At 41.4% G+C, this 18,377-nt stretch overlaps 1 protein-coding gene across 1 annotated transcript in view; it reads left to right on the plus strand.

Moving 5' to 3' along the window:
* Nucleotides 1–18,377, plus strand: part of OVCH2 (ovochymase 2) — a 102,734-nt gene that overhangs the window by 58,098 nt on the left and 26,259 nt on the right. Inside the window, exons 17-18 of the mRNA XM_089675920.1 lie at nucleotides 4,727–4,922; nucleotides 7,119–7,249. Coding sequence (XP_089532046.1) covers nucleotides 4,727–4,922; nucleotides 7,119–7,249 — 327 coding nt within the window. The remainder of the gene's footprint in view (nucleotides 1–4,726; nucleotides 4,923–7,118; nucleotides 7,250–18,377) is intronic.

The raw sequence follows: 18,377 nt of genomic DNA on the forward strand, positions 1-18,377 counted from the left end.
CAATATAAATTTGTTTTTTTTGCACACATGATAACATTTGCATTTTATTGATAGAAATGACTGTGGCTGTAACACATATTATCAGGAAAAATACATTAAATGAATTTTAGTGCAAACAAACAAAATATTATATTCGTTTTTGTAAAATATAAAATATTAGGTTGTGTCGAGCAAATAAATACCAAACATGTCAAGCCTCAAAATTGTGCATGCCTGGGAAACTGCAAAAAAACTATGATACCCAAAATTCTCCTTAGGCGATGCTGTAGAAAAACCTTCACAGGTTATCAGTTTAGTGTTAACTGTGAATGATGGTCCTAGAATTATTGCTGTCACCGTAGGCTATGCTTTTTAAATTGGATGTGTACAGGGATGCTTTAAAAAATTTTTTAATTATTTAATATAATTTTTTTTTTACGCTTTTTAAATTCTTTTTGTGTTTGCTACTTTATTTCTATCACAAGCTTCCTGTGTGATAGCATGTGCACAGGTACTCTTTATAGAGAAGCTGGGGGTCCCTTAATGTCACCTTTGTCCTCCAATGCAGCTACTTCAGCAGATTTTGCCACTGGTGGGGTGCACTTTAAGAGCCCCACTAAAGTTCCAGTGTGCAGAAAAAAAAGTAGAACATGCTGCATTTTTTGTGCACAGAACTGTACCGAAACACAGCAAAACTCATCAAAAACGCACCGGAATGGAACGGAGTGTGGTGTGAACTGGAAAGCATACAGAGTGCATTTTTATGGTATGAACTAGCTCTAACAGCTGTGACAGATGGATGGTCTGTTACTCTGTAAAGATGCAGATAGGGCCAATTTCAGCAGGGTAGGGGCCCTGCTTGAGTGTGAAACTGATTGGAGACAGGTGGGTGTTGCTTACAAGAGTGAGTATTCTCTAGTCAGTCATGGCTCCTATGGGCTGCAAGAGTAGTTTGAAGCCTTACACACTGGTATCATGTGTCCAGGCCCATCTGACTCAAACAAATAAGCCACCAACTTTGACATCTAAGAGTGAGATGTGGAGATTGTGAAGGGCCAAAGTTAGTTACCGCCTGGACAGGACAATGTGGGCTAAGACAGTCGCAGTCTGTATGTGAGCAATAGTCTGGCAACAGATGGATCCAATTTAGTGCAAAGGCTGAGGCAGTAAGCATTTGGCACTTGAAATAAGCTTTTGTACACCTCCATTGTGAAATAAACATACATCATGACCTCCACTCAAAGATAAAAGTAGGCCCTTAAAACAAGAGGTCTATATGCACTCAATAGGGTGTCATCCTATAATAGGACCTGTGGGCCAATAGAAAACCACAGTTTAGAAACTGTGTTTTCTTATGCAGGATCCATCAAGGTAAGCTCTAGTCACCCATGCACAAACTTCTACATGGAGAAAAGTGGAGAACTCCAATACATAAGTACCATTAAAATAACTTTTTCCATCTTTAAAATACATACATGTAAAAAAAAAATAAAAAATGGGTCAATGATGATAAATAGCATCTGATGTCAGGGTCTCCTCTGAGACTGAGGCAGCTCTCTTAAAACCCAAGTCTGAGATAAAATCATCATCCCTCGTACTCTAATATCACTAATTGCTAGCATAAAAAAATCAAAAAACTTTTTGAATGCCCCTTTTCCTTACAAACAGCCGTGGTCAGTTGATCCTATAGCATTAGGCCCTTCTCTGTTTACTTCCTGCTGAGGTCCTTCCTCAGGTATACACATCATTACCCCCCAGGATCCAGATGAGGACCAATGCTGGCCTGAGGAGACTGAAGGGGATTAGTGGTTTTGGGTGCATCTGCGGCGTTGGATTAGTGGTCCCTACAGTTAGAAAGGGCATTAATCAAGGAATCTGAATGGGGGGGGGGGGGGGTATAATTTACTTCAGCAGGTAAAAAAGAATATAGACTACTCAAAAAACTTAAACAAATACTTTTTAATCAGAGTATAGGATCAAGTCAATTAAACTCCTGGAATATTGATCTGCTCAATTAAGTAGCAGAGGGGGTTGTTAATCAGTTTCAGCTGCTTTGGTGTTAATGAATTTAACAGGTGCACTAGATGAGACGATCCCCAAAACAGGAATGGTTTTAAAGGTTGAAGCTACTGATATTTCTTCCCTATTCATCTTTCCTGACGGTTTTCACTAGTTTTGCATTTGGCTAGGGTCAGTGTCACTACTGGTAGCATGAGGCGATACCTGGACCCTACAGAGGTTTTACAGGCAGTCTAACTCCTCCAGGATGGCACATCAATGTGTGCCATTGCCAGAAGTTTTGCTGTGTCTCCCAGCACACTCTCAAGAGCATGGAGGAGATTCCAGGAGACAGGCAGTTACTCTAGGAGAGCTGGACAGGGCCATAGAAGATCCTTAACCCATCAGCAGGACCAGTATCTGCTCCTTTGTGCAAGGAGAAACCGGATGAGCACTGCCAGAGCCCTACAAAATGACCTCCAGCAGGCCACTGGTGTGAATGTTTCTGACCAAACAATCAGAAGCAGACTTCATAAGGGTAGCCTGAGGGCCCGACATCCTCTAGTGGGCCCTGCGCTCACTGCCCAGCACCATAAAGCTCAATTGGCAATTGCCATTGAACACTAGAGTTGGCTGGTCCTCCACTGGTGCCCTGTGCTTTTCACAGATGAGAGCAGGTTCACCTTGAGCACATGAGACAGACATGAAAAGGTTTGGAGAAGCCTTGGAGAATTTTATGCTGCATGTAACATTGTTCAGTATGACCGTTTTGGTGGTGGGTCAGTGATGGTCTGGGGAGGCACATCCTTGGAGGGACGCACAAACCTCAACAGGCTAGAGAATGGCACCCTGACTGCTATTAGGTATTGGGATGAAATCCTTGGACCCATTGTCAGACCCTACGCTGCTGCAGTGGGTCCTGGGTTCCTCCTGGTGCATGACAATGCCCAGCCTCGTGTGGTGAGACTATGCTGGCAGTTCCTGGAGGATGAAGGAATTGATATTGATAGAAATAACTCCCACACTTGCCTGACCTAAATCCAATAGAACACCTCTGGGATATCATGTTTCGATCCATCCGACGCCACCAGGTTGCACATCAGACTGTCCAGGAGCTCAGTGATGCCCTGTTCCAGATCTGGGAGGAAATACCCCAGGACACCATCCATTGTCTCATTAGGAGCATGCCCCGACGTTGTCAGGCATGCATGCAAGCACGTGGAGGCCATACAAACTACTGAGTACCATTTTGAGTTGCTGCAATGAATTTTCAGCAAAATGGACTAGCCTGCTACATCATTTTTTCACATTGATTTTCAGGTTGTCTTTGAATTCAGTCCTCTGTAGGTTGATAATTTTCATTTCCATCAAATGATGAGGCATCCTAACACATTACTCAGTCCATATCAGTATAGATATTCAGCATGATATTTTTCCCCATTGAGATTTGATGTGTTCTCAAAGTGTTCCTTTCATTTTTTTTGAGCAGTGCACATCTGGTAGGATGGGTTATATAGGGGTGAGGAGGGGTAGAAAAAACATCAACGATAAAAAAAAAAAAAAAAAAATTGCTGTGTCTGGAGTTGGGCTTTAAAGTAGTATTAACTGCAATTTTCTGTTAATGCATTTTTAATAAGCTATGAAATACTGCCCAGTACACAATTAACATGGTGTGTGCATTACCAAGCTAACTGTATACCACCACTACCTCCAGGTCACAAAGCACAGCTTCCCCAAACTTTTGGGTAGAGGAGCGCACGTAGAGAGTATCACATGTGCACTGGAAGTACAGTGCAGGAACGAGAGGGTGGCTATCTCTATCTTTGAATCATGGCATGAAGTGACTGTGCCTGTAGGTGCCAGCAGGGAGTGCAGATACAAACGTGGCCCCATGGGATCCTGTAAGGGGATGGAGCTAACCAAAAACAAGACTTAGGGGTTGATAAAGAATCAGGATTGCTTCAAAAGGTGTCCCTGTATTTTGGGGTTCACAGCGGTGACAACAGGAGGCTTGCGGCTGTTGGACTCTAGACCTTGCAGCAGATCCATCCATCTCTGCCAGCAGTGTCATTGCCACTTCAGTCCGCGCTTTCCCCAGTCAGTGGCCAAGGCAGGGATCTGGGATACCTCATACACTTACTCCGGACTTGTGAGTGCAACTGTTGATTTTATTTTATCCATGAAACTTCCTTATGCATGCTAAACTATGGGGTGTGCACTCCTCCCTATCCTTTTTTGATTTACACAGGTTTGCAGCGTCAGCCCATGCAGCTCAGCAGCAGCACCCTCTTAGTCATAGCAGCTTGTGGACTGTTTTTTAATCTGGCCTGCCCGTTTTAGATATTATTATAACCATATTGCTTTTTCACTGTATATTTGTATCATTTATTAGATATATATTGTACTCTTGGTATGATTTATTTATTCTTAATCTCACTTTTAGGATTTAATTTTTTTTTCATCACACCCGCACAATCCTAAACAGGTTCTGACAATCACTTAGCTAGTGGAGAGCTTTATTGGGCTCATCACAGCTATTTAAATGACAGGTGACATTTTCCTGTGGGTAATTGCAGTTTGTTACACAAGTTTTCTTGTAACACTATCCACATTGGAAATTATAGACATTTCTATAAAGTCCAGAGGAGTATTCGTTTGAAAGAAATTTGATTAATTCTAAAATTCCATTATTGTTCCATGTGAGTTTCTCAGTAAATGGCTTAGAACTTCATCCTTTGTTCTGTTCCAGAAATGTTCAGTAAAAGAAATCATATTGCACCCTGACTTTGTTTCAATGACTTTGGAAAACGATCTTGCTCTGCTCCAGCTGAGAGAACCGTTCCTGTTCAATGACAATATACAACCAGTGTGTTTTTCTCGTTCAACAAAACAGTTGACATCTTCCATTATTTGCGTGGTAACTGGATGGGATCTCAATGGGGAAGGTATGTGTACTGTAATGTCCCATGCTGGTCTATGGGGCTAATACCCCAGGAAGGAACCAGGTAAGGATCTTTTCTATAAATGTTTTCACCCAAGATTCATCCAACTTTATCCAGGATTTACACATTCTTTTAATTAAATGCCATTTGAAAAATCTATAGATCTTGGTTGAAAACATTTATAAATAGACTTCTATGTATGTGCAAAGCACTGTCACACAAAGAAAAGTCCTACAAAGTTGTAGTCCAAAATGTAGTCTAACATAACTGTTGGATTTTTTTTGTTCAATCTGAGTTTATTAAGAATCTTTAGTAAACATAAGGGATAGATTAAGGGGGAAGATAACCAGCCAAGGAATTCTTGAGAGTTCCAAATGATAGTCCAAGCAGTCCAAATCTTTGTATAGTCCTGTTTATAATTTTCCTGGGCTTGGCAGAGGTCCATGCGGGAGATGGAGTTTAAGTCTGTGACCCACTCTGAAAGGGTGCTTGTGGTGAGGGATCATGGTACGTGCAGCAATAAGGAAATGTCTTTGTATATCCCGATTGGCATGTTTAATGGAACCTGGTGATATTTGGTGTAGAACAATCAGGGGAAGATTGGGAATAATGGAACCCATAGTCTTAAATGATTAATTTTTTTTTCATCAGTAACCTTTTTAATACTTTGTACAAATGATACAAAAGGTAAAATATTATCAAGGCAACAAGAGGGTACACCAATTTGTACCTAGTACAGTAGCGCTAAACATATGGTTCACATAAGCCTTTCACCAAAGTTCATTAAAACAAAATACGCCCATTATAGACTACAGTACAACATTCTAAGAGCAATATGAAAAGTATTAGATCATAGCAGAGTGTAGGGAATGGAAAGAGAGGGGGAAAGGGGGGAGGGGGGGGGAAGGAATATAGCTGCACCTAATACAACACCATTATACAAATAGTAAGGGAGAGGACAAAAATATAAATAATTAGACAGACCCTGTTCATCAATACAATTTGTCCAAATTGGAAATGTTTCAAATTTCCTGGGGCAATTTATACTGGCATATGTGAGCTTATGCAAGGGGAGGGTCCCATTTATTGCCACCTTCCAACTGCAGGGGGAGCTGAAGATTTCCACTTTAGGAGAATCTTCCTTCTAGCATAGTGGGCGGAGAAGAAAATACATTTTTTTGTGTTTTGTGGCCTCCAGCTCCATGAGCCCCAGTAACGAAATAACCGGATCTAGTGGAAGTGATAAGTTGCTGCAATTTAGGGCATGACCAGAAAACATGGAGGTAAGTGCCAATGTTGGTGCCACACCTGAGGCAGACATCAAAGTTATTGGGGTAGGATAGCTAACCTTTGCAGGGTATAATGGTCACAATGAATGAACCTTAGCTAGAGGAACCAACTGTTGAATTTTTAATTGTGTTTTAAAGTATGTAGACTGCTACAGGAAGTTTTGAACATGTGAAGGTAGGGGGCACCTAAAACTACCAGACAAACAGGAACAGAGTCAGGAGTTATGGCTGAGAGATCAAACTGGAGAATTCATGATAAATAAAGGTAGGGCCAACTCAGCCCACCAGGCTCCATCTGTAACTAAAACATCTCTTTTGAGTGGGCTGGTTCTTAAACATCTGATTGCAGTTCAGTCTTCAGTCCTCAGAAGTTTTTCTGAAACATTTTAAAATATGACCCTGGAGAAGTCTAGGATATATCTATATTTGAAGAGGAACCACACACGTCTACTAAAGATATTTTTAAAATTGTTGCAGATATTTTTTCAGGAATACAGTTTCAGGTGATACAATATTAACACATATATGTGGTAGCCAAGAGGGTGGAGTTTAATGCCCATGACACACATGCCACACATTTACGTCCATGGATGTTCAAAGTTTCTGTGCAGAGAACACTCTCATTATGACCTCCCAGCAAAGTGACCAAGCTTTCTTAGACAGCTCTTGATCTCCCATTATGGTTGGAAGCCCAAGGGACTGGCTCCCGATCATGTGACCATTGTGACAGCCAGTTATAGTGGTCATATGATCAGAAATTCCATCCAGCTCCTGGATTTATTAGACCCACTTAAAGGGATGCTGGGTTAGGCAGAAAGAAGTTAAAGAAAAATGCCTTTATTCCCTCCCCACCACAGGCTAATATAATAAACGGTAAAAAAGAATGTAATATTACCAATTGCAGGGGAAGTGGCTACAAAGCTTCAGCAGATGGAAGTTCCATTGGAGACAGATGGTGTTTGTGAAAATTACTATGGCAAAATTACAAGAAGCATGTCCTGTGCTGGGACTGCAAAAGGCCAAGCCAGCTATAACTGCCGTGTAAGTATAATGTATAATGAAGGTAAGAGAAAGGTTTATAAGGTTTAATATTTAGTTGGCAGAAGAGCTGGGTTCATCCTCTGTTGATAGATACCTATAGGATCATCCTTAAAGCCAGCCAGGCCATTTATTTAAAAAATCTTTCCTTAAGATTATATGTGCATTTAATGTAATTTAAAGCTGTATTAAACCCCAAACCAAAAATGTATTATGTTGCAGTTTATAAACCTTTAGATGGGGTGGCTGCATAAGTTTTCTTTTCTTGGCTTTTTCCCTCTGTTTTCACCTGGTGATCGGGCCAGTAACACACTTCCTTAATGTTGCCCAACACTAAATAAACATAGCATAAAAATCCCAATGTGAAATAAATAATACAAGATAATATTATATAACAAACAATGTACACAAAGAACTATTAGTAGATATAGGTTTGCCTATATATTTTTCTATATGTGCGCTGAGCAGAGAAGAAGGAAGGAGCTGAATCAGCAGTGAAGGAGAGTCTTGATAGAGGTTTTGCCACCAATATACGTATGTCCATATAATGGATGCAAGCCATTTCTGACCAAACTTGATTGTAAGGTCAAAAATTTCAGGTGAGAGCACAACTGGTGTCGGTATTGGTGGAGGTACACTGCATATGATAAGAGGAAGATTTGAATGGTACAAGTCATCATTGTGTATTGAAAGAACCACGATATGGAGATGGACTATCTATTAATAATTCTTTGTGCACATTGTTATAAATATCTTATATTATTTATTTCACATTGGGATTTTTATGCTATCTTTATTTAGTATTGGGCAATATTAACCATTAGCCGCCCGGCCAATGGCCGTTTGGCAGCTTCAGATGTGCCTCTTCATTCCGGGTGCACTCCATTTGGCGTGCTCCCGCACATGCGCCGTTTGCGGTAATGCAGAGCGGCGCAGCAGCGGGATCTGTCACGGGCCGTGCACCTCGGACACAGCCGATGACACATGTCATGTGATTAGCTGTGACCAAATCACAGCTAAGCACAAAAAAAAAAAAAAAAAAGCTGAATGAATCGATTTCATTCAGGTAAATGCTTGCTTATAGCAAAGTAATTCTTTGCTGTAAGCAAATTGTGTAAAAAAAAAAACAAAAAAACTGATCACTTCCCCAAAGTAGTACAGTGTTACTATGGTAACATTGTACTACTTTGGTCATAGTAAAATATGAAAAAAAAAATCTTAAAAAAAAATGTAATAAAAAATTAAATATAATAAAAAAATTAAGAAAAATTTAAAAAATATATATATATATATATATATTTTTTTTTTCATACTGTCACCAGTCAGTGTCCCTGTTAACCGCCATGCCAGTTATATGATGACGCTGTACTGCACTGGTGACAGTATGTAAAAAAAAAAATAGTGAAAATAATTTTTTTAATTTTTTCATTTTCCGAAAAATTATGACATAAAAATAAAACTTCAAAAAACTCGCCATGCCTCTTATGAAGTACGTCGGACTGTCTACTCTGCAAAAAGGGGTCATTTGTGGGATATCTGTACTGTTCTGACATTCTTGGACCTCAAGAAATTAGATTGGCTGTCAGTACTTCAGGATTGATCAATATTCAGATCTATACCATAGTTTGTGAACTCTATAACTTTCCTACAAACTAAAAAATACATCCTAATTTGGGTTATTTTCACCAAAGACATGTAGCAGAATACATCTCAGCCTAAATTTATGAAGAACAATTATTTGTTTGTAAACTTTTATAACAGAAACAAAGAAAAATGTGTTTTTGGTCTTTTTTTGTTAATTTAGCAAAAAATAAAAACCCCAGCGGTGATTAAATACCACCAAAAGAAAGCTCTAGTTGTGTGAAGAAAATGCTAAAATTTTTGTTTGGGTACAGTGTTGTATGACCGCGCAATTGTCATTCAAAGTGTGAGAGCACTGAAACCTGAAAAATGGCCTGGGCAGGAAGGTGTAAAATTGCACGGTATTGAAATGGTTAAGAGAAGCGCTGCACATTTACTACATGATTTTGGTTATTTAACACATTTTTATGAATATGTGTAGGTGTGAGCAGCTTTTCAATCTAATTCAATTTTTTATTATTTTTATAGATTTTTAGGAATGCTCGCAGGTTTTCACATTTATATATTTTTGTTATTTATTCCACTTCCTGTATTACTGAGACATAACTCTGGAGGAAGGTGCACAGGAGGCACGGCAGACCATCGCATTGTCATTCTGGGGGGGAGGGGATTATTGTATGTACCAGAAGATGTAAATACTATACCATATTGAAGCCAAACTCCAGCCCACACTTTATAATCAGTTGCAGCAAACAGTTTTTTACTTTTGGGATAAAGGTTTACATGAATAAATAAAAGCTGATCGTTTTAATCACCCCTGCCAGTGTTAAATGGTCTGTCTCTTCCATGTAAACTGATAAATTCTGTTGGAGAGCTTGACCTTCTGAAAAGCAACAGATTTACTGGCCAGATCACCAGATGAAAGTAGAAGAAAGAAAGTCTAAAAAAGATGAGTCACATCTATGAATTGGTAAGCTGCAATATAATGTTTGCTTTTGCATTTAATACTGCTTTAACCCTTTGGCTCTGGCGCCTCCCAGCCCTTTAGTAGTTTTAAATGCCAGGAGGTGGGGTTTGTGATCATTTGACTGCCGTGATTGGCTGTCACAGTGGTCACATGATCAGAAAGCTCCCGATCAAAAGTAGAGATCAGAAGCTTTCCATTAGCCACCGGCAACTGTGCCTGGAGCACGTGTGGTGTGCTCTCTCTGCACAGTTATGTTTTATTTGGATATTTTAAGGCCCACCTGTCGAGAGGCCACATATACAGTATGTTTGCAGCTGTAAAAGCCTCTCCTGTGTAGGCCAAGAGGCCTGAGACCGCTGCTGGGAGTCACCATCTTGAATATGAGGTCAACAGTCCCCTCAGGCTCAAAGCTGTCACTCTGTACAACAGCCATTCTCAACCTTTTTATCCCAGGAACCTGTAAAAAAAATCAGGTCTCTGGGAAGTTGGAACACTTGCTAAAATTGATTCATTGGTGGTCATTGATAATGACCTCCTTACATTGGTGATCAGAATGCCACCTTTACAGACAGCCAAAAAGATTATTGGTGTTATGTTGCTGGCTCTTCTAAGTGGCATTAGACCTGGAACCATGCAGACACCATCAGATGGAAGGTCAATTAGCTCTAGGAACACCAAGTAAACTTTGGAGAAATCATAGTTGAGTGGCTGATCTATAGTACTCTCCTTAGCTTCTCCCCTGGCAGCTACATAAAAACTTATGATTATATAGATAGGTGAGAGGAGGGAGGCGGGAGGACCTGTCCCAGTATATATAATAGACACTCCCAGAAGAGGAGAGGGCTATGATGTGCAAGGAGGGGGCTGTGCTAGGGAACTGACTATCCTGGAGTAGTTACATTTGTTAGCAAATTCAGACAAATTCAAACAGAACATCAATAAAACAAAATGCTTAGAAAAAGAATTAGAAAAACATTGCTAATAGGCATTAAATTACTTTATTTTTCTCTTCTTTTATTTTAGTTTTTAAAGTTTTTTTTTAATAAGTACTGTGCTTTATAACTTAGCTCATACAGGACAAAATGTTCACTAATGCAGGCCATAGACGGTTCGTTTATCGGCCGATTTTTCGACCAAAAGAATAATTGGCCAATTTTTGCACCGTTAGTGGGGCAATGTCATCGGCCGATTTTCGCAGTTCCTCCTCATTTCTTTTATCGGTCATGCTGGAAAATTTGTGAAAAACGGCCGATTTTCGCAATCATTGGTGGCAACAGAATGACCGATGTTTTGTTTTTTGGCCTAAAAATCGGCCGATAAACGAACCGTCTATGGCCTGCATTAATGTCTGGCTCAAGCCCCCTCTTCCTGCTGCTTATGCTCACCTTCTCTTTGCTCCCTGTCTGCTCTGTTTGCCTGTCAGAATGCATACATTGGCTGTCATTGCTCTGACTGTTCCTTTGTTAAAATGCAAATAGCATGGCAGTCATTGATGGTTTTAGTACTTTCTGAGTTCCTGGTGCAATCAGGAATTCTGGCTTTAGACTGCTACATACTCATGCTTGGTCAGCAATTCAGAATATATAGTATACGTTTTGCTTGGAGATCTACTTTACATACACTATATTGCCAAAAGTATTGGGACACCCCGCCAAATCATTGGATATAGGTATTCCAATCACCTCCATGACCACAGGTGTATAAAGCAACTAGGCAAGCAGACTGCTTCTACAAACATTTGTGAAAGAATGGATTGCTCTCAGGAGCTCAGTGAATTCAAGCGTGGTCCTGTGATAGGTTGCCACTGATGCAACAAGTCCATCCATGAAATTTCCTTGCTACTAAATATTCCACGGTCAACTGTTAGTGGTATTGTATCAAAGTGGAAACATCTGGGAACAACAGCAACTCAGCCATGAAGTGGTAGACCATGTAAGGCGCATGCTGAATTCACCAACTGTCTGCAGAGTCAATAGCTAAAAACCTCCAACTTCATGTGGCCTCCAGATTAGCACAACAGTGTGTAGAGAGCTGCATGGAATGGGTTTCTATGGTCGAACAGCTGCCTCCAAGCCTTACATCAACAAGTGTAATGCAAAGTGTTGGATGCAGTGGTGTAAACTACGCCACCACTGGAATCTAGAGCAGTGGAGACATGTACTCTGTGCTTCTCTGTTTGGCAAGCCGATGGACGTGTCTGGGTTTGGCATTTGCCAGGAGAACGGTACTTGCCTGACTGCATTGTGCCAAGTGTAAAATTTGGTGGAGGGGGGATTATGGTGTGGGGTGTTTTTTTTCAGGGGCTGGGCTTGGCCACTGAGTTCCAGTGAAAGGAACTCTTAAGGTGTCAACATACCAAAACATTTCGGACAATTTCATGCTCCCAACTTTGTGGGAACAGTTTGGGGATGGTCCATTCCTGTTCCAACATGACTGCGCACCAGTGCACAAAGCAAGGTCCATAAAGACATGGATGAGTGAGTTTGGGGTGGAGGAACTTGACCGGCCTGTACAGAGTCCTGACCTCAACCTCATAGAACACCTTTGGGATGAATTAGAGCGGAGACTGCGAGCCAGACCTTCTCATCTGACATCAGGCATCAACAGCGAGGCTCTTACTTTACTTTCCATTCATCGTGCATCAGCATCAGAGGTTGGTCATCAGCTCTGAGGAAAGGGATTTGTCCCCGAAACGCGTCAGCCATTTGACCGCACTGACTGTGAGAACACCTTGCCCGCCGTTGTGGCCATTGTCATTTTTCTATGCTTTTTAGATACATGCTTCGTCTGTGAGTATGTTTTTATGATTTAATTCCTACAATAAACCTTGGATAATGCACTAGGTGTGTGCGCCACCTGTGTTTTCTCTCTATCCAGTGGCTGATTTCCCCGTCTGAGGAGGGCTGCACCCCTGGAACATTTCCTTTTGGTTGTCGCTGTCCTGGTACCCTTGGCTTCCCTTTTGGCTGTGCATATCCTGAGGCGCTGGAGAGTACATACGTCATCTGACATCAGTGCCTGACCTCACAAATGTGCTTTTGGAAGAATGGTCAAACATTCCCGTAGACATCCTTCCCAGAAGAGTTGAAGCTGCTATAGCTGCAAAGGGTGAGAAGATTCAATATTGAACCCTACGGCCTAAGACTGGAATGCCATTAAAGTTTATGTATGTGTGAAGACAGGCGTCTCAATACTTTTGGCAATATAGTAATATAAGCATAATCTCTATAAAAGCATATATGCTTTAATATGCTAAGAATACCTGATAATTCTGCAATGAAGGTCTATATGCAGGCAATTATAGGGTCACAATATTCTGGAGCAGAGACTGGAGCAGGAACATGTATACAGGAAATGGCTGCAAAGAAGCTGCAGACGATCAGCAACAAATAAATAGAAAGGTGAAAATCATATTTAAATTTAAACATGGCAGTTGTTTATGATATGCAGTGGCTTCTACAGTGATGCATATCTCCCCTAAGAGTGGCGATTTTTGCATATGCTGACAAGTGGAGCAGGGAACAGGGGAGCATCACCAGTGTGTTATTTCCATTTGCATATATTGGAAGCTTCAGGCTCTAAATAGAGCCACCCTTGGTATGTAACTCACAAGCCTGCTTGAACAAAATTACAACAGTTCACATACGTATCTACCGTATATACAAGCTATATTTTTCCAGCTGTGTATTTAGTGTATTTTAGTGCTTTGCTTCTTAGATTTAATATTGGTCGTGCCAGGCTTTGCTACAATGAAGGAGGGCGGTCAGTGTGCCACAACGGTCTCTATTCCAGAGACACCATGACCTGGCTCACATCCCTGCCTGTCTTCATGCATTTTATAGTTCTTTTGTGTTTTACATTCCCATGGAACTTAATTCTTCACATTGAAGCAGCACAAGTCAGGGCTTCCATGATGAATGGATAAAGCACCGATACAATGATTAGCTCATCAAATTCCTTTTCTTTTTTTTTTTAACTCATTTTAATATAAAAAAAATACTTTTATATATATGTAGGAAAGTAGCAGTAGGGAGTCACTGGAGGCTAACGAATTAGTTGTTATATAGCTGAAATAATTAAAGAAAACCTGTAGAAAATGCAAGGTCTCTGTCTTTAATGCTTTAAGGCAGAATTGTGAAGAAAATAGGTAATGAAAGTTTTAGGTGTGTTTATAAACAGTAGCATTGCTATGGAGGTGTGGACCACACCCGGGTGACACCTGCCAGAGGGGTAACACTGGTCCTGCAATTTATGAGCTGTCGCCATCATTCTCTCAGAGAGATGTCTGCGGAAGGCAGGACAGCTTTGGATAGAGGGTGGGGCTGCTCAAGTTAACAGCAGGTGATTGGTTGTTAGGATGCCGACTGGTCTTAGCAACCACTCACCAGCTTGCAACTCCTGCCCTGTGCCCAGATCCACTGTGTCTTCAGCCCTCCTCACTGTCTGTGTAAGGTAAGACAGAAGGAGGGGTGATGAGGGGGCGCTGTGAGGGGGGAAAAGGTGAGGGCCGTAATAGGGCGCTGTGGGGGGGACTGAGGAAGGACAGTATTGGGGTGCTGTTGGGGGCAGTAATGGGATGCTGTGGGGGGCTGAGGACAGTAATTGGGGGACTGGGGACAGTAATGAGGAGGCTGAGGACAGTAATGGGGTCACCGAGGACATTATCGGGGGGACTGAGGACATTAATGGCAGGGAATGAGGACAGTAATTGGGGGACTGGGGACAGTAATTGGAGAGTCTAAAGACAGTAATGGGGGACTGAGGACAGTAATAGTGGCCTAGGATAGTAATAGGGGGACTGAGGACAGTAATGGGGTCACTGAGGGCATTTTTGGGGGGACCAAGGACATTAATGGAGTCACTGAGGACATTATTGGGGGGGACTGAGGACAGGAATTGGGGGACTGAAGACCGTAATTAGGTCACTAAGGACATTAATGGGAGAGAGCCGCACGGATGTGCTAGCCTGCTCAGTGCCTGTTCTGCTGGGGAGGGGGACACACACCATGTTTTAATGCACCAGGTGACACCAACCCTAGTGACCCACTGTTTATAAAGTAATTTAATATAGCAAGGCAAACCAAGCAAGTCCTGTAGCTTTTGGTTGGAGGAACCACAGAGCACAGCCAGGGACTAGCTGCTATGTACAACTCAAATCGTTTCTATTTATGGATGATATTTTTATGCTGCATTGCCATTATGTGGATAACATAATAGCCTGCTTTGTTTTTTTGAAGAATACTTGTGTAGCGCTACCCCCTAGAGTGCGGCTGGATTTTTGGGTCCCCTGCATTTTTTTTACTATCTCAAAAAGTCAGTAATCAGTCCATGGACTTGTTTTTGTTGTTTTATTAAGGGGAAAACAACTTGGATGGGGAAAAGGGAATATGGCATACCCAACTTGAGTTGGTAGAATAACATGAGGACAGTATTCCTTCTCTATGTACACAAAAATGTAGATCCTGGACTGTACCCCCTCCGGAATATCATCTGTTTCTAAAATATCAATTGCAAAAGTTCCTCTTTTAGGAGCTCTATGTCCCCTAGGTGAAACTCACAAAGTCCCAATACTTTGCTGAAAATACCAGCCCACCTGGCTGTCTTGTAAAGTGTTCCAATAAAAGCATGCTGGATATTGCATCTGACAGACTTCTCCTTTTTAGGTCCTGGGGGTGTAGAGGTACTCACACTGTCCCTTTAAACCTGCTGCCTTGGATAAGACTGCTGTTCAAGCCTCCTGCTGTGCTAGTCTTCCCATGCTAAGCAGGCTGTCTGTTGAATAAGACTGTAGGGTAGTGAAGATCCCTCTCTCCAGCTTCCTCTCTCCTTCCCTCTTCAGCGTCAGACCCCCCCCCCTCCCCGGGGTCTTCTCCCAGGCTTCCCTATCCTCAGCACTCCATCTTCCACCCGAACAAAGACCACCCCAGCTGGCCGGCACTTCAATGTTTATGGGCCCGTCTTACCACCCTGCCAGGCCTCCCAGCCTGGGAATTGGTCAAACTCCAATAAATATTCAGATCCCTGCCTCTGTACCTCCACCCACTGGCTTCTAGAGGTTTCCATGGACCTTCAAAGCCAGGAAGGGTGATAGAGGCCTGATCTGCAGAGTCTTCTAGCCTGGCCTTAAGCTGAACCCACAGCAATTACCCAGATTCACTTAACTATTGTGAATAAAAAAAAATGTACCTAACCTAACTGTACACTAGAGGGTATGAAATCTCCTAAATGGATTACATTGTTGAAACTCTTCCCTTATTGTGTTCTGCACACAGAATGTAAACATTGAATCTACTTTAACCACTTGCCCTCCAGAGGATTTATCCCCCCCCCCCCCACCAGGCCATTGTTTGGGATTTGGCACTGCGTTACTTTAACTGACAGTTGTGCAGTCATGCAACGCTGCACCCAAATTAAATTTATGTCCTTTTCTTCACCACAAATATAGCTTTCTTTCAATGGTATTTGGTCACCTGTGCGGTTTTTTATTTTTTTGCGCTATAAACAAAAAAAAAGACTGGCAATTTTGAAAAATGTTTTACTTTTTGCTATAAAACATCCAGTAAAAAAATGTAAAAAACCAAATATCCTCATAAATTTAGGTCAAAATGTATTCTGCTACATGTCTTTGCTAAAAAAAAAATCCCAATATGTGTAAATTAACCGGTTTCCATGAAAGTTATAGCGTCTACAAATGGTGGTATATATACTGGAATTAAAGAAAAAAAAATGTTATACTAGTAACGGCAGTGATCAGCGTCTTATAGTGGGACTGCAGCAGGAATTCTGACACGGGGGGGAGACCTGGCTAACTGCCACTGACATCTCAATGACACTAATACAGTGATCAGTGCTAATACAAAGAACTGACACTGTACTAATGACATTGGGCAGGAAGGGGTTAACATCTGGAGCAATCAAAGGGTTAACTGTGTGCTTTTTTACTGTGTGTGCTGTGTGTGATTTACTAGGAAAATACTGCTGTATTTTTACACACAGGTCTCTCCCCTGTCAGTGATACTCGATTGCCAAGTGCTGGCAGGAAATCTCCAGCCAGGACTCGATGATTGACATCTGTATCTGCCAATGGCAGTGCTGGTAGGACGGTGCACACGCCCCCTACCTGGAAATGCAAAATCACGTGATTTTGCGCAGCCCTGCTGCCCTGTAGCAGTAGTTCTGCTATAGGGCGGTTGGGAAGTGGTTAAAGAAAAACCGTCTTTAAAATATATCAGAGGGTCTACTTGGCAAGCAACTCTTGATGCGATAGTATACTCAAGAGTATGTCATGGACTGCATAGCTGACAGAGTGCAGCAGTCTGGAGCATCTTATGTAAAACATATCTATAGAGGGCAGTGGTCAGAGGTATGTAACCTACAACATAATGTATAGAGTGCAGAAGTCATGAGTATGTAAAATACAATATAGTTTATAGATTGTAGTAGTCATGAGTATATAATGTGCAATATAACCTACAGAGGGCAGTGATCAGAAGTCTGCAACCTATAACATCGTGTAAAGAGTACAGAAGTCAGGAGTATGTAAAGTATAACATGGTATCTACAGTGTAGTAGTCAGGAGGATGTAATGTATGACATACCCAATAGAAGACAGTGATCATTCCTATGTGACTGAGGTTGATTTACATGGGCTGTTCACTTTGCAAAGGGATTTTCACCTTGCAAGGGAGTTTTCCCTTTAGCTCAGAGAATGAGGTTAAGCTCTGCTCACTTCCATCATCCAATTTTTTGTCCTTGCATGTGATTGGGTGTTCTTTGCAAAATACATTTTCACCACATTCACAAAGCTAACGGAAAATTAATTTGCAAAACTGACCATCATATTTAGTGAATCAACCCTATAGTGTATGGATAACAGAAGTAAGGAGTATGTAAAGTAGAACATATTGTATGGTGAGTGGCAGTCTGGAAATTGCAATAAACAACATACCCTATAAAGGGCGGTGGTCAGAAGTATGTAACCTACAACATGGTGTATAGCACCCATTCTCAATCAGGGTTCCTCCAGAGGTTGCTAGGGGTTCCTTGGGTTGTGGTTGATTCACCTCCTATTTGATGGGGCCTGTATAGTTCCGGTTCCATTTGGCAGAGCTAGCAGCATGACTCCTTTGATCATTTAGGCTGTGCTCAAGGGTGGTAATTGGGAGGTTCTTTCCACTGACCTCCAATGAATTAATTTTTTGCAGGGGTTCCTTGAGACTTGGAAATTATGACTCTGTAAAAAGGTTGAGAGAGGCTGATGTATAGAGTGCAGAAGTCAGGAGTATATAAAGTACAACATTGTGTATAAAGTGAAGCAATCAGGAGTATGTTATTAAAACATATCCCATAGAAGGCAGTGGTCAGAAGTACACTGTATGTAACCTACAACATAGTGTGTAGAGTTCAGAAGTCAGGAGTATGTAATGTACTATCTTTTACATTGGTATTTAAAGTGGTAGTAAACTCTTGCATAAAAAAGTTCTCCCTGCAAGTTAAGGGCATATTGTGCTGGTATGCATTGCATACTAGCACATTAAGAAAGACTTGCCTTCATACAAAACAAAGTCCTCCAGCAGCGCGGCG

This window comes from Staurois parvus, unplaced genomic scaffold (genome assembly GCF_062004578.1).
Source record: "Staurois parvus isolate SC_StPar_1 unplaced genomic scaffold, SC_StPar_1.0 ptg000159l, whole genome shotgun sequence".
Classification (NCBI taxonomy): Eukaryota; Metazoa; Chordata; class Amphibia; order Anura; family Ranidae; genus Staurois; species Staurois parvus.